This window comes from Onychostoma macrolepis, chromosome 08, assembly GCF_012432095.1.
Source record: "Onychostoma macrolepis isolate SWU-2019 chromosome 08, ASM1243209v1, whole genome shotgun sequence".
Taxonomy (NCBI): domain Eukaryota; kingdom Metazoa; phylum Chordata; class Actinopteri; order Cypriniformes; family Cyprinidae; genus Onychostoma; species Onychostoma macrolepis.
In genome coordinates this window covers 15,351,038-15,368,565 of record NC_081162.1, presented here as the reverse complement: position 1 = coordinate 15,368,565, position 17,528 = coordinate 15,351,038, and the positions used below count along the sequence as shown (strand labels likewise).

Below are 17,528 nucleotides of genomic sequence, written 5' to 3'. Positions count from 1 at the left end.
CATAGCTTCTTGGGGCTTATTGCTCTTTAAAAACACTGCACAACTGCTAGATTAATTATTGCTGCATTATACAAGGCTGTTCTAGTGCAGGCACACGTCAAAACTCTTTCACTCTCTCTCAAACACAAACACACTTCAAAGCTTTGCTCTGGACACCACATGTGTTGAAATGGCAAACATAAAAGGCCACGAAATGGCAAAATCTGAAGTTTATTTTAAGACGACACGTGTAACATCTTCAATATAGCCTACTTTTTGCAACTCCATCTGATGTCACTAGAGCACAGAAACTGTACATTTCACCTTTAAAACCGCAATGAAATGTAAGTAGCGACCTCTTTTATATCCCGAGTGAAATGGATAAACAAAAAGAAAAATTTAGAGCAGGGACTTGGTTCAATCCAACAGTTATTGATTGGATGGAGACAGAGCTTACAGATTGTAAGACTGGTTCAGGGTTTAAGTGAACCAGAGAAAAGTCTATTGTGTCGCAGAAAGATTGCATTATGACATTTTGCTGAAAAATTATAAGGTTAAAAACTGTAAAATAATTAAACATGCATGAATGAAATAATCAATAAAATATATGATGAATTTCAGTCAAATTTCATTTCATGCTGACTTCAACCACCAGAAGTAGAGTAATTCATAAATTCTCAAGTTTTTGAATGGGGAAATCATTTTTTCATATACAATTTGGGTGACAAAGTATTTCATGACACTATAAAAATCATCTTAAGTGTTCAGACATAGCAGTTCTTGGCAAATCTGCTAACATTATAACAATAACAGACCCAAAACTTCATCATGATTTTATATGAAGACTGTCAAGTACAGTTAATATGTGGACATAGAGACTGACCACTGACCATGGTGCATGAAACCAGCATTGCAGAGTCCGACACCAAGGGTCACTGCATCTTCACGGGTTGTGCTGTCCCCCTGAAGAAGGAAAATCATGTTAAATGTGTTAAATAAGTGTTTGGAAGGAAATTACATAATGAAGCAGCTGTGAACATTAAACTGTAAATAAGTAGGCATTAAATTAGACCAGAAATAGGATATAAATTGTGTACAGGAACCCAAAAACAATGAGCTGAAAGATGAACAGAAAGTGAAAGAAAGCAAAAAAGGAGTGTGTTTGTGTGTGCATGTTTATGCAATAAAGTGGTACGTGTGTCTCCATCCTTGTGTTACCTGTGACACAAGCCAATCCACCAGTTTGCTAGCTGGTATGACAGATTTGAAGGTTTTCAAATGATGATCTCTGTCTCTATAAATAAAGAAGAGTTTAAAAAGGTTCACAACTGTCCAGACGTTAACAAAAAAACATCTGACATCTGACTACAAGAGAAAGCAAAAGAGCAGGGCATTTCTAACAAAATATACCACTGGAAAACCCAAATTAGGCCTTTTATACCTCTAAGATAATTTATATAATAACAATGGAAATGTCACAATTCAATGATTGTGTTGAAGCGGGTATTGAATGATTTAGTGGCAAAGGTGGGTTTAAGCCCAGCTAATGGAGACCAATGATCTGAAAATATCTTCTATCAACTGAGATCTTTTATTACCACTAGGTCCCAGATTGCTCCAGGGTGGTCTGTCCTTGCAATTAGTGACCTAGGCTGTAAGTCGCTTAAAAAGATAAAAAGTATCTGCTAAAGGGCAAGTAACTAACACATTCTGAGTTCATTTGTGGATCTGAGATCAGAATTGGTCTCAACTGCAGTTCAATGGCCTCTCCTCGCACATTAAGTGAGATATCAAGGGTGAATGGTGACAGAAAAGCAATATGACCCTGCAGTCCTCTCTCTCTCACACACACACACACACACACACACACACACACACAGTCTGTCATGTGCAGCTGGCCAAGGTGAATCTATGAAGTACAAACGAACACGTCTCATCTTCAACAACAGTTGAAATTAAACTGTTGTTTATTAAAAATAATTTGTATTTGCTGTCAAAAGATGTTTAACTATAAACTGGATTTAATTCTAAAACGAGACAATAAATAAATGGTAATGCTATTTGTGAAAGAAAAGGGTGTTAACAACACATTGTCAGAGACTTGAATACAAATCATAACGCTTTAATAACAATGTGAATTAAATAATGGTTTTGTCTGTTGAGAGTGAAGTATATCATAGAACATGTGTCACTTACTTGATAACAGGTGTGAAGAGGCTGTGGAGACGACAGTAAAGTCTCACTCCCTGTTGGACACACATACACTCATATAAAGCATTTGCACCAACAGCTGCATTGCTTTCTTCATTTCATTTACTGTTGAAATCACTGCTTGATTGAGTTGTTGACAACAATTGTTAAGTGGACCATTTTGTAGTCTTTATTTATCGAGATCATATGCACTCAAGATTATGTTGATTTAAATCTGTAAACTGACTGGTTAAAACTGATCAAAACCTAGTGAGCTGCCTACACAAACAATTTTTCCATATTAGCACAAACAGTGCATAAGAAACTTGACTCAATTGATTCCAATAGAGTTTGATGCTAGCAAAGCACACAAACATGCTGAGTAATATAATGCAATGCAACTTTTTAAAGTTACTTTTTAGTATTTAATGAAGCTTACTTCTAATCACATTTCTCTCATCTTGTCTGCTTTGGATTGATTCTTTCACTGAGCTCACTGTATCATTTGTACATGACCTATCATTTTACCAAGTATTCTAGGGGAAATACCTTCGAGACAATGTCCTCCATTTCACTTCTGGCTTTATAAGTGCCGTCATCATACCGAAAGCGATACAACACCTGCTCGTTCTTGAACTGATGTTTATCTGACACTATGGTGGAAAAAACACACAGACACCGTTAAATGCCGGTTATGTTTTGCCTAAACACTAAACATCACCTCTAACATAACACAGCACCATGAGCAGGAATCTATTTGTTTCTCTGACTTTGCTGCTCACGGACTCAGGCTGATAAACATGTACGTGGAGGTCTGTGATTAATTGAAGTGTGTGAATGCCATCGCTCCACAAAAGCCTTTTTGACCTCTCCTTGAATGCTGCCACCATATTATTGATCGAGCACCTGAGCCCTTATACTTGAATTCATCACTCCAATCCCTACTGGTGTTTGTCAGTTTTCACTGTGTTACAATCCCCTGGCTGTAAAATAGAGGTATGATGCTACCCAAATCTCAAGCAAACACTGCACCTCTTGAATAATTCAGAAGAATGCTGTTCTCTACCAGCATTTCATGTCATGTTACTATCCAGACTGCCGATCATCTGTAGGGGATTTCAGTGAGTGCTGGCCAACAAGGATATTTGCCAGATTTGTAGAGTGTAAATCTGTCAAATGGTGATTTTTAACAGTCCAACATTTGTATAAACAGTTAATGGATTGTGTTTCATTTGGCAAGACTGTATCAAAAAACAGAACAGAGACAGCAGTCACATTTTGGTGATGAAACCAAGCAACACTCAAAAACATGATGAAATATATTGGAGCTGAGAGAAGTTGAAAGAAAAAAAGGACAGAAAAAGAGAGAAGACACTGAAAGAGAAAAAGAATAATAGATTTGTATGAAGTAATAGTGATTGCAATTACTAGTCAATCATTAGTCTTGTTTATGTATAAATTTAGCTATTTATAGCCAATTGATATAGAGCTTCGATTATGTCGACAGATGTTCATGGAACCCACCAACTGGTCGATTTTGAAAATATGTAGGTTTTGCACATCCTAAGATCAGATATTACAACTATGGTATTTGAATTCCATAGTACTAGATTCACATTTACATAGTACCCTAAAGTAATTAAAACATTATACTACTGGAATACCATGGTCCATGTCCAACAAAATCAAGGTAGCAACACTATTTTCTTCAAGGGAGAACCTTCTCTTACCATGATGGATGATGCCGTTCTCCAGGAGAGCTTGACCCAGGTTGATTCCCTCCTCGGCCTTACTGATCTCTCCACTCTCCAAGAGCCATGAGACAAACTCACTGAGGACACACAGAGACAACAGCTGTGTCAGTCTGCACATAACACAATGCTGCATGCATGATAAAGAAGGGATTTATGAGCCCCTAGTCAAAGGTACTTGAGAACTTGGGATTCACTCAATCCTCCAGAGTGACTGGTCAAGACTGGTAAAAAGTTCACCAAGAACACAAATCAAGATGATATCAAGCTGCATTCCACCCTCTTAAGGACTTAAAAGTTCAAACATCACAAGTAGGGTTCACATATTGCTTTAGTTTCAGGAAATAACGTCAACCAAAAATTGTAATTAATTTAATTTAATAAATAATATTTTTATTCAGGAAATATTTCAGATATATACAAAAATATATTAGTTATAAACTAATTTGATAAGCATTTTGTTAATATCCAGTATCTAATTAGATTTTTGTTTTGTTTTGTTTATAATATAATATAATGATAATGTAATATAATGAGTTAATTTGCAAAAACAGATCATGAAAAATAAAAAATCATGTTTTTTCATTGTGCATTCCAATTAATCTCAATCAAACTGCAGTCGAGTTTGATTAGGTTAAAAATACAGCTAACTAACACAATAAAAACATAACAGTAAAAAACAAAACAAAAAAAAAGAAAAAAGTTATCTGTTTTTGCAAATAAACTCTTCATATAATACAGTATTATACCTACACACACACACACACACACTTCTGTAGCTAGTACACTGTATATGCAAGCTAGTCTGATCAACTGCCAAAATACATTAATTAAATTATAAATGGGTTCTGATGAGGGCTGGGGAGGAATTTCAGCAATTACATGTGTGAGGTGGTTTAGTGGTGAATCTAATGTAGTGTGTGATTGCATGTGTGTGACTTCATACCTGACATGTGCATGACTGCTGCGCGAGAAACTGCGAATCCCATTAGATTTAGGGACAGAAATAAGCAGTGTGTAAACAGTTATGACGCCTTAAAGGAAATGTGAGAAGGGTGTGCGTGTATATGTGTGTGTGCGTCCTTGAAATGTTGAACGACAGCAGTGAGGGGAGAGGGGTCGGATGAAAGGATGGGTTAACAGATGGAGCAGGAGGAGAAGAGAAGATGCGGGTGCCAAAGGCACCCCACATCCACCCAGTACAGTAAGACGACCAGATTCTCCTTACATATCTTACCTGACTACACAACTGATCTGCCCTCCATATCTCCTCCAAATCAGCTGACAACATGCACAACTTAATGAACTCTTTGAAAATACTTACCCTTGATAAATCTTTACCCTTCACCATCAAACACTTGACAGCGATGACAATAGCTAATACCACTTGTCTATGCAACTCAACAGTAGGGTTGTAACGGTATGAGATTTTCACGGTATGATAATCATCTTAGAAAATTTCACGGTATCACAGTATATATTAAACAATAATTCTTATCAGTAACAATGACTCTTAAAAGAATAAGAACAAGTTATTTGAGTGAACAAATCCTTTATTACAACAAACTTTAAACTATTTTAATGAAAGTCTCCCTTGTGAATAATTATTATTATTATTTTTTTTAAATAAAGCTATAAGCCTTATGTATATCTATAATCACACTGTAACATTTTAATTAATGGTTTAAACTGTTATCAAATTAAAATTTAACAACTTTTATTTTTGGCAAAGTGCTGCACAACAGAGGTATACCAAGTTAAAACATGGACAAACATGATATTCCTTAAAAATAATGTTTAAATTAATTATTATAAAGAATATTATTATTAATGTTGTTGTTTTAAGTACATTGTACAATGCTAATATATTTCTGTCATGACTTCAAGTTAAATCGAACTTTTATTTTGACGGGTTGTAGCGGACCTTTGAGTTTCAAAGTGTATTTAACAATGGTTTGTCTCAAATAAAACTGGGAAATGTTTATTTAGGTTTTCTCTCAGAGCAGCTCTGCTGATGTTCACGTTTATGTAGACGCTGAAAACACCATTAGTGTCATGCATGCATACTTCAGTATGTAGTAGATAAAACGGCGCCACTAATATCTTTTGATTTATCCATCCATCAGATTGTGCATTTTACGTGACAACCTCGATAACGTTATACTGTAAATCCCATGTTCACGACTGCACCGGGATTCCCTCTGCATCACGGAAATTATACGGCCTTTTAACTTGTTATAAATGCGACATACCTTTATTTGCACGGAGGGATGGTGTCCGCGAATATGAGCGAACTTGTTGGATGTATTGCCTGCTTTTGCAGCCACTTTGCGTCCACATATTTTGCCAATTGTATCCGTCCTGAAGGACAACCCCGAGTTCGTGTTTTTTTTATTATTTTTTTTTATATATATCCGAAGTATTCCCATACTGCAGATTTAAACTTTTTTTCGGTGGGGGATGGAGATTAGATATAATCTCTGTCTCTGCCATTTCCTCTGCTGCAAGTGCGTGTAAGCAGCCACGTGAATGCAGAGTGAAGCAGCCGAAATAAATTGCATATGCGCGGGTGAGATTATTTTTTTTTTTTCATTAAATATTTTTTTTTAAACCGTAGATATGCAATTGTTTACGGTATGATAACCGTGCATGTTCAAACCGCGATAGACCGTCATACCGGTATATTGTTACAACCCTACTCAACAGTACTACCTAAAACAATATAAGTGAGAAAAATTTGCACAATTGTGCATAATACCATAGATCATGTTGATTCTGTGTTTTGAGTGAGTGTGATTTGAGACTACTCTGTCAAGTATGTGGTCTCCCAAACAGATTTTGAGTGTTAAAATAATGCTAACACAAAAGAAAAGAATATTAACCAATTACAGATGCGTTTCAGCAGCTGCACTGACCACTAATAAAACGGTCAAACTGTTTATAATCAATAAAAGGGTAGTAATCTCACAATCCAGCCCTTCACACAAATCCAAACAATAAATGTTTATGATGTGGGTTATGAAGATCTTACAGACTGCTTACAAAGCCTTTATGTGCAGCTCTGCAGAGGAAGTTCACAGAGGAGAGGGCAGTCAGGCCCATGAAAGAGAGCAGTGAAATGAAACAGACAGTGAGTCTGCTGTGATTACATAAGTCTCTAATTCAGATTGGCAGGAAAGGGAAGGGGTGGAGGTGGGCGTCCCTGGGGTGAATTAATTAGTGTTTATGTAACTCATTAATATTCTCTACAGCTAATGCACACAGAGCCCTCTCACATGCCGTAGATGTGTGTGTGAGAATTGATCTATATCTGTCTGATGTACTTATGTATGTGTGAATGTGACAGACAAGGATATGATGAGATATTAGTTTACTGAATACAAGTGAAGCTTGATTACCAATAAATAAGCAAATAAGTGTAGTAATAATAATATAAATGTTTACAGAAATACACCTAGAGTTCAGAAATGCAAGACAAATGTAAAGCTTGCATATGTATAAAAGCACTATTAACTCTTCCATAGAAAACTGTGTTATTTGAACTGCAAAAAAATAAAAATTAAGTTCTGAATGGATTAACTTTTAGTTATGCGTTACCAATGTTTTTCTTGTGGGTGGATTTTTCACTCATCATTCACTTTCATCTAAACAGCCCTTTTTTTATATCCTTTCAAGTGTTATGCAACAATGCCAGGATTTATCATGGTTATATGGTCACAACCTGAGTTGAATAACTCTGCATCGACAAGGTTAGTGAACAATTTTATCATACGAGCCTCATAAATGCAACATTTTGTTTGTTTTTGCAAACTGAGGGACAAGTCAAAAAGATTTTCTGTGAATACAGACTGCAGATGCTTTCAATAGAGCATAAGTTGTACTGAACCTGAAACATTCCTTTAATGCTTTGGCCATTTGAAGCCATTTACCATGCCAATAAAGCTTTAGGTTACTGCAGTAAGTAAAATGAAATGAAATAAAAAAAACATTTGTGTCAAAATATGGTTGTGATGTTTTAATTATCAAAATCTCATCATATTTTGAAGTAAATTCTTCAACATAAGCACAATAGGGAAAAATAAACAGTGGTTGAAGCAAGACAGAGATGAGAGAAAGAGCCAAAGTCTGAGCAGTAGCAGAACGTTTGTCCATATTAACAGCTGAACTGCTCGGCTGTTCCTGGAAGGAGTCGGATTGTGTTCTATTCTGAGATAGATGCGCAAGCCAGCGAACAACAGAGCCAATCACAGCTGCTTTCACCTGGACCACCGAGGCTGAAACGCACAAATAATTGTGTTCCGAGGGAGCAGTGCGAAATTCATCCAGTCAGGTGTTGACAGGAGAACAACAGCACAGCTGAGGCCGTGAGGCCAGCGACAGTTCACTATTAAGCCACTTCAGCGGAAGTGCTACTTCAACTGTATGTGAACTAGTCAAGTTAACCTTTTTTTTTTAAAAAAAAAACAGCTACTGTACACTACAAGAAGCTAACAAATAATAGTCACAAAGATGTTGTGGCTACTATGGGGGTAAAGATCATGTTCCATGAATATATTTTGTAAATTTCCTACTGTAAATATATCAAAATTAAATTTTTGATTAGTAATATGCATTGCTAAGAACTTCATTTGGACAACTTTAAAGGCGATTTGCTCAATATTTCGATTTTTTTTGCACCCTCAGATTCCAGATTTTCAAATAGTTGTATCTCAGCCAAATATTGTCCGATCCTATCAAACCATACATCAATTATTCAGCTTTCAGATGTATCTGATGATGACTTTTGAAAAATTGACCCTTATGACTGGTTTTGTGGTCCAGGGTCACAAATATAGTTTTAAATTAAATACTAAATAAAACTAGGTCTAGAACTGAAAAAAATTTAATAAATTTGAACAGCAGCATCTAACAAGAAAATAATAAAAAATATGAATGAGTCAATGAATAAATTAGTTTAAAAATGATTCAGAGATTTCTTCAGAGTCCTTTCTTCTTTTCTCCAACTAAAATTCACTAAAATGAAGTGACTTCGCAATTGTGAAAACAGTTTAGGATAGTATGTTTATGTCCATTATCTTAAATAAAAAAACAGCATTTTGTTGCACATTATTGTTATTCACTGGCTAAATCGGCGTGTGACTGTAAAAGCTACACCTAAGCTACTCAAACTGCTGAAAATGTAGATAAAGTTAGCAGCACTTGCTACTTTGAGTTACTGGCTCCCAACACCGCACAGCAGAAAAGCCCTGCATATTTATGAATCAATTTAATGAGGCTCATATCTGAACTTGTGAATTTTTGCGGCCATTTAAACTAGATTGCATCAATATAATAGCTTTAAATGGACCACAGTGTTTTTTCCCTTATCTACTAATGCAGTGCAAAAAGGGAATTTTAATTGGTGTGAGGAATCTCTCCTCTCAACTCTCAACTCTCAAACACACACACACACACACACACACTGTATTTGGAAGTTTAATGGCGTACATAGCACTCATTGTTCATTCATGGTGTTGAAAGACTGGGTGAGCAAGCGACAGAAAGAAAGAGAGAGGGAAAAATGAAGAGAGATACACAGAGAGAAAAAGAGAGAGAGACTGAATGCAGATTTCTCTCTAATGAAGGCTTTTTTGCTGGGAATGTCTGTGTCCAATGGGGTGCTTGGCAGTGAGCTTGGGAAAGCATTTACAAGCGCTAAGTGAGGGTGTGTGTGTGCGTATGCATTTTCATTCATGCAGGGGCCTCTTGGATTAGGATGACTTGCAAGATATTCAGGAGACAGTCAGACTGTGTAAAAGCAGCCGAGGGAAGGTGCCACACTCAGCATGGAGCGAGCCAATCACTGGCATGGGAACTGACCAGTCATAAGGTGAACCCCTCTGTAAATGAGAATCTCTAAAATGCATTACATAATGCTCAAACTTACTTTCCCAAGAAGCACTTGGGTACAATGGTGAGTTTCCTGCGGCGGTCTTTGATGAGGTGGCGGCTCTTGGTCATCATCATATGGTAGAGCTTTTCTCCCTTCTCTGCGATCATGACGTAGGCATCACGCTCCATCCCAAGCTTCAAACCTGACAATAAATATAAGGAAAAAAAGAGTCAAGAACTCCTAATGAAAGTGAAAAAAATTAGTGTAATTTAAAAATATAAAATAAAAATGTTTTGAGATGTTTTAACAACATCATTTATACATACATATCATGAAAAAAATATTTATATAAATAAAAAAATTAGGAGCAATAACATCAATAACTGTATTTTTGTAAAAACAATATTAATACAAATTAAGAAATACAAATCTAAGAGCAATAACAACAACGTGCTTCATTCACGACACAAGCAAATTGTTTAATTCAATTGTTTAATTGTATAACTGTATTGTTTGGCGAATAAAAAACATTTATACAAATTAAAAAATATTTAGGAGCATGGGCCTCATTTATTAAACATGCAGATTGTTTAATTAAATTGTTTAATTGTATTATTTTGTAATTATTGTACATGTTAATTCTTAAAAAAAACAAAAACATTTATGAATGACTTTGTAAAAAATATTTTTAATAGCAAATTTGTGGAAGGAACTGAACTGGTCTGAATGTAAAAGAAGCCATTTTAGACAGTTCTGCTGTATAATTACAGTTTATTCCTTGAGCGTCACTTAGCTGTTTCACTAAATCAGTGTGGGTGTTGCTGTGTCAGTTAATGTTTAGGTGAGGCTGAGAGGAAACACTGGTTTAACTGATTTTATTATAAGACACGGGTTTGCAAGTGTTTGTGTGTTCACACATGCACGTGCATGCTGCTATTTGAGGTATTTTGGTGGGTGAAGGGCTGAGACTCACAAAATCGGTATCAGCATTCTACATGCAAACCACAAACCATACGCAAAATTAAAACGTTAATTCTATTCGTCAAATTTCATCATCAAATAATAAAAAGTAGCTTTAGCAAGTCTTTAAAAAATGCATTAAACTGTGACTGCTTATCACATATTACTCAAGGCAGGTCACCCCGAAAACTACTCATAATCATTCTTCTTGCTACACTTCTGGTTGAGTGGCATGATGTGGTTAATAAGGTGAGAAAAGTTACAGCTACAGATGCAGATAAAGACGCAGATAAACCCAAATGTTTGCAGTTTCCTGAAAAGACCTGAAAACAACACCACTGCATATTAAAAACGGTGCAATAGTGCAATGCAGCTGAAACAGCCTTGTTTATATTAGCAACGCAGCCAGAGTCAAGCTACAACGGAAACCGGAGCTTCGCACAAAGGAGGTTGGCTAAAAAAAAAACACTTCATAAGTCGTCCAAGGTTGTTTGTATGTTGCCTAATGCAAAGAATCCTTCAGTCAAAGAAAACATTCACGTTTTTACCATACATTTAAACAAAAGGTGATATTAAAGAGAGACTATCAATGGGATTGCAGCTGATACAGGAGGTGGGACGTGCTCAGATGTGGCAGCAGCTGGCATGGCTCTCATTCAGAGCTCTTTACTGTGTCTGAGACCTCGAGAGAGGGAAGCCACCGGCAGCTGCAACTCTCGCTCACAAAGAGTTTTTTGAGGAGGTGTTCGTGGCAGCTGTACGAGGCTCCAATTCAATCAAGTCTCAGCAAAGAGGCAACACATCATTAAAAATGGCTCCTCAGAAATAACCCTGCTGAAGCATAATTTCCACCTTGGCATCTGTAGGTCTGATGCTGAATGGCAATTTTAGAAATGAGCAAGCCTTCATTTCAAACCCTAAATCTTGATTTTTTTTTTCTTTTCTCCCTTATTTTGAACTGCCGATTTCAAACAGTGCACACCAACATGAAATGGATAAACGTAGGTATACATTCAGGGAATGTTCACCCACATTCTTCAAAAAAATAAAAATTAACATGCTTTTTTTTTTTTTTTTTTTACAATTATTTAAATTAATAATTAATAATAAATTCATAATTATTTAATTATTTAAAGGTATCTTTTAAGCAGGCTATGCATTTGTAATGCGTTATTCAGATATGCATTTGAATGAAATCTTACACTCCAGATGACCAGAATTCCTAAATTGGAGCCACTTTTGCATGTCAAGCTAAGTATTAATCGGAACATGTAACTCAATGACGTCTTTGACTTGTACAGAGCATTGAAGGGAGAGTTGGCTAAAGATCTGGACGGTCAGAGAGGTGTGACTGATGTGGCACCTGTTGAAATGGGCTCCGATTTCAAACGCCGGAAACCTGATACGCTCCATAAAACTTCTGCTTTCATCTGGCATCGCAGCATTAAAGTGACGTCTCGCTCTATCACCAACTCACCGCATTACAATACTCTGGCTGAGGACTTTTCCTTGGACACTGGTAACTGATCCTACAGACTAATACTTCATGCTGAAACAAGAGCTGCGATCAGTAAGGGCTCTGTGGTATTTGGGGTTTTACTGCTATGATCATGTGACCTAACAATCAGAACAACCCTGTAGTAAAACACAAGCCTCAAAAGCAGAGATAACAAGAACAGGTGTCCAGCAGGGGACAGGTGTTTCATATCACAACAGAAAAAAAGAAAAAAATCCACATAAAAACATACTACATACTGCAGAATGCTGGATGCTAAAATACAATGCACAGTGGAAATTGGTTCATTCCTATTCAATAGATGTAAATATATTTGCTTTGATAAGTATGATTATTTAGCAAATGTTGTGACTAGGACCGGCTATTGATAAATTCTTTTAAAAATAATTTCAAATCACTTTCGAAATAACTTTTTTACAGTCATTTCAATGTAATTGCATTAAAGGATTAGTTCACCTAAAAATGAAAATTCAGTCATTAATTACTCTCCCTCATGTCGTTCATCTTCGGAACACAAATTAAGATATTTTTGATAAAATCTGAGAGCTCTCTGACCCTCTGTAGACAGCAATGCAACTGCAATGTTCCCAGGTCCAGAAACATAGCAAGGACATGAGTAAAATAGTCCATGTGACGTCAGTGGTTCAACGGTAATTTTACAAAGCTACGAGAATACTTTTTGTGCGCAAAGAAAACAATAATAATATAATTTATTCAATAATTCTTCTCCATGAGTTACCATCTTCCACTGTTTTAGAGAGTACCCTAGAACGTAATCAACGTTGTAATCAATCGGTGTTGTTTACATTCAGTGGACAGCGTGCGAATGCTGAACGTAAACAACGCTGATTGCGTTGATTACGTTCTGGGTTTATGTTATTGTTTTATTTGCACACAAAAAGTATTCTCGTAGCTTCGTAAAATTACGGTTGAACCCCTGATGTCACATGGACTATTTTACAGATGTCCATACTATGTTTCTTTGCCTTGATCGTGGTGGTATCTTTGCTGTCTATGGAGGGTCAGAAAGCTCTCAGATTTGATCAAAAATATAGTAATTTGTGTTCCAAAGATGAACGAAGGTCTTGCGGGTGAGTAATTAATGACAACATTTTCATTTTTGGGTGAACTAACCCTTTAATTTGAACCATTTTTAGACAATAAATATTTACTAAATGAACACGTTAAATTGTAAAAATTGTGATCATGCCATCAGAAATTTGTTAATGATTTGGTTTGGTTTGATTAACATTTTTTTGTATGAGTTATAATGGTTTACATTTTTTTTTACATTTAACTGTTATTTCATGCTCATATGTTGCATACTCCATAATTATAAACCAAAGAAAAATTACTCACTCTCTCTCTGTTCACGTTCCTTTAAAATGGCGTCTAGCCATTTCTGCTTGTCCTCAGTGTTCTTGGCCATGCACACAAACCACTTGTTTTTGGCCGTGTTGTGAATCTTCCAGCCATTGGTCACTGTGTAGTTGTTACTGTGATAGTCCGCTAGAAAGACAAAGTAAAAGAATGCGAAAAAGACAAAATGTGGAGGTTTCATTTCCGCAAAGATATCATTTTGTCAGCTTATTACCAAGGTTAAAAAGGTTCCCTCTAACAATTTCTAAATGAGTTACTGACCCAAACACAAATGCTGACACAGATAATAAGATTTTCTTCAACAATCTAGGAGCATTAATAATGTAAAAAGGTTAAACTATCCTATTAGTGTGAGAAATCATTAAAGATGCATTTCGGCACATGGCACTTCTCTCCCACCATTAAACCAAAGCCTGACATGAGAGCATGTGTGTGTGAGTGAGGGGTTCAGACTGTTACTCATGGTCCAATTTTATCCCAGACCTGACAGCAGGTGAATTATATGGAGAAATGAATGAAGTATGGAATAGGTAACGAGCAGTGGTTAATGTTGAAGTAGTATAAATAGATTTCAGAGCACTGAGAGGATTTGACAAAGGCTTTTAGCTCAAATAAAACTGGAGAGAATTTGTGTGTAATCGTATTTGGCACACAAGTCTGGTTCAGTAATAAACACCACCTAAGCATTATCTGATTGTTTTCCAATTAAAACAATAGCTCAGTCAAAACAAGCAGATCAGATTGCCATGCTTTGCATGTGAGAGGGATAAAGAAACATGGAGTAATGTGAAAATATAAAAATTAGTTTAAGGTTGCTGCATTTTTTTCCCCTGTTGACACAAATGATGTGCCATTTTATTACTGCTTCAAATGTGACTGATCCAATCAAAATCAAAAAGAGTCAGAACTATATATATTTTATTACTTTTACTATTTTAAATCTTTTGTTTTTTCTACTCAAGACATATTACATATTATGACCATTACATATTATGGAGCTGCTTTTGCAGTAAAGTCAGTCTTTTATTGTTATTAATTTACAATAAATAATCCTATCTTTTGGTTTTCAAAAAAAAAAAAAAAAAAGATAATTTGTAAAATATTTAATATTTAAAATAATAATAATATTTATAAATAAAATAGTATTTATTATTTGATTTTTTTATTTAATATTTGTTTTTTCTTCTTCTGGAAATACAAATGGCATATTAAAATAAGACTAAATTAATATTTATAAAATTATTATAAATGTATTTTTAAATTATATATACACAATATACCATATTATGTGAATTTCCAGCATAAAATATTAAATAAAATGACTGGCACATAAAATTACTCAAAGCGTGATATAAGATTTTGGTCATAACACCTACCCTTTCCAATCATTATTCATCACTAAACTGCCTTGAAATCTCCCTTGAAACAAAACTGTAATCATAAAACTGCAATTAGGGCTAATATCTGAATTTCAAACTCATTATCTTCAATCTTCACCCCCAGCATGTGAGTCATTTTATCTGTAACCTTATCCAATAAGGCAAAACACACCAGTTAAATGATGCATTTACACAGATGTGGAGCGTCATGTGACACAAGCCCTGATAAACATGACACTGAGAGACTGAAACACAAAACACAGTCTCGCATTGGCCGTATCAACTGAAGGCACGTGTGGTTTGGGCTGGTACTGTAACAGCCCTATGGCTTGTTTTTCAGAAAGGATGTTTTTCTTTGTGGCTCAAAGAAAAAGAGAGAGAAGTTGCACTTCCACCCTGCTACTTAAGGTGTGGTGAAAGACTAAGAGCAAAAGGTGAGAAGAGCCGCCGTTACTTCCCTTAAGAGTTGAATTTCATGCTCGGCCCAACAGCTGAATGGCACCTTTGACGAGGGCCCCTCGGCGGTCAGCGCAACAGAGGTGCTAAATGCAAAGCGCTCGATTCTGAGAAGCCCTGTGTGATCTTATCTTTAGGACACAGAGGCACTAATTTCTACTGCATCAGCTGAAGTTCCCTTTAAATGGTTTTGTTTGTTTCTTGTGATGTTCATAAGTATCACATGGTGATCAGATGGAACAAAAAAGGATATCATACAGGAAACTCCCTTACACAGCCCAAGAAAATGTTGCTTTGTACACTACCTTTCAAAAGTTTGGTTTATTTAATATATTTATTTTTTTAACATGATCAGAATCCTGAAAAAAATATATCATGGTTTCCACAAAAATATTAAACATATTGTCATATTAAGCTAACAATAACAATAAGAAATGCTTTTTGAGCACCAAATCAGCATATTAGAATGATTTTTGAAGGATCATGTGACACTGAAGACTGGAGTAATGACTGATAAAAAAAAATCAGCTTTTATCAAGAATAAATTATATTTTTAAACACATTAAAATTGGAAAAGTTATTTTATATGTTGTAATAATATTTCACAATATTATTTTTAATGGAAATAAATGCAGTGAAGAGCATAACGGACTTCTTTTTTAAAAAAAAACATGTATATTTGTGTGGCAGGATAAAATAGTTTTCAAGACTACTTAGCTGCACAGGAAACTCAACTGATTTGAATAGACTTTGAAGTTAGCGTGTTGCTAAGCTAACAATTCAATACTCTACGCAGCATGAAAATACATACCACATGCAAAACACTTTAAAAACACTAACAAACTCAAACCTACCAGTTCCGTCTTCCACATTCTCGACCTCCATGACCTCCGTGTTGATGCGGCCTCTGAACACGAACTGCGGCCCGTTGATGGATTTTGTCCTTTTGGTGGATTTCTTCCCAGACACTCTGGGTTTTTTAAGAGTGAAAAAATGAGACCAATATTGTTTGGTTTCTACACATGATTCTGATGGCTGTTTCAGTGAAGTTTTTCTAGGGATAACAGTAATCTACTAGAAAACATGTTTATGCACGTTTATGTAGATAGTTTACCTATATTACAGACAAGATTAATATAAAACTCAATAGCATCTTAAAGGCCTAACCGGGACTTCCTCTTGCAGTAGACTAGGAGGTTGTCAAACAGGAAGAAGACCCGTTCCTGGATGTTTCCAGCTGATATCTTCAAAAGGTTGCCTTGGAGCAACAGTTCGGTGCATATGTCAGTCAAGTTCGTCCCCTGGAGAACAAAACAAAGGAATATTTGAATTGATTTTGATAAACATGCATCTTCACAAATTCCATGAAAAAGAACAGTATAAGAGTTTCTACTATAAACGTTCCACAATAAACATTTTATTCAGAAGTGATTAGCTGCCTATGTTCATGTAGCGGCAGTTGAACAAATGTATGAAGATTTATACATCAGTTTATTTGATCCAACAAATGGACATTATATTTGCCTTTGTTTGCAATCTCTTTGTGTTTTATGACAGTGAGAGTGTCAAATTTCACTTGAAACAATTCCAATCTGGTCACTAAACCAGATCCTTCAAACCTTTACTTCAGATAAAAGCGTTCCCTTTCTCTTTAAGGGGCCGGAGGAAGCCCGACAGATTTTGGTAACACAGACTGTGTCCTGTTCAATATCCAGTACCATTAAAAATTGATTCCACTCCGATACTGTGGTTCGTGCTGACTCTGTACAGGATGTGATTTTCTATGCTCGGCAGGTGTGGGCGTGCGTGAGTGTGTTTGATAAGCAGACTCCATCTTCTCTGCTTAATCAATGGCGTGCCCAGACGGGTCAATTAGAGAGATGGGAATCTGCTTCCCGCTTGTTCTGCACTATTTACCTATAAAGGTGAAACACTCTGGACTAAATGGAAACTTAATGCATTTGCTTTTCAATCAGACACCACATCCTGAAACACTCTATAGCTGGGGTTAAATAAAGCCTGATGTTTAAGCCCTCATTTTATGT

At 35.9% G+C, this 17,528-nt stretch overlaps 1 protein-coding gene across 2 annotated transcripts in view; it reads right to left on the bottom strand.

Moving 5' to 3' along the window:
• The window catches only part of prex1 (phosphatidylinositol-3,4,5-trisphosphate-dependent Rac exchange factor 1), a 69,783-nt gene that overhangs the window by 26,378 nt on the left and 25,877 nt on the right, over window positions 1-17,528 (bottom strand). For both annotated transcript variants that reach the window (XM_058784764.1, XM_058784765.1), the window contains exons 7-15: window positions 16,651-16,784; window positions 16,338-16,453; window positions 13,628-13,777; window positions 9,847-9,994; window positions 3,900-4,000; window positions 2,719-2,822; window positions 2,176-2,225; window positions 1,198-1,273; window positions 870-942 (exon numbers count right to left, since the gene is read on the bottom strand). In XM_058784764.1, coding sequence (XP_058640747.1) covers window positions 870-942; window positions 1,198-1,273; window positions 2,176-2,225; window positions 2,719-2,822; window positions 3,900-4,000; window positions 9,847-9,994; window positions 13,628-13,777; window positions 16,338-16,453; window positions 16,651-16,784 — 952 coding nt within the window. The remainder of the gene's footprint in view (window positions 1-869; window positions 943-1,197; window positions 1,274-2,175; window positions 2,226-2,718; window positions 2,823-3,899; window positions 4,001-9,846; window positions 9,995-13,627; window positions 13,778-16,337; window positions 16,454-16,650; window positions 16,785-17,528) is intronic.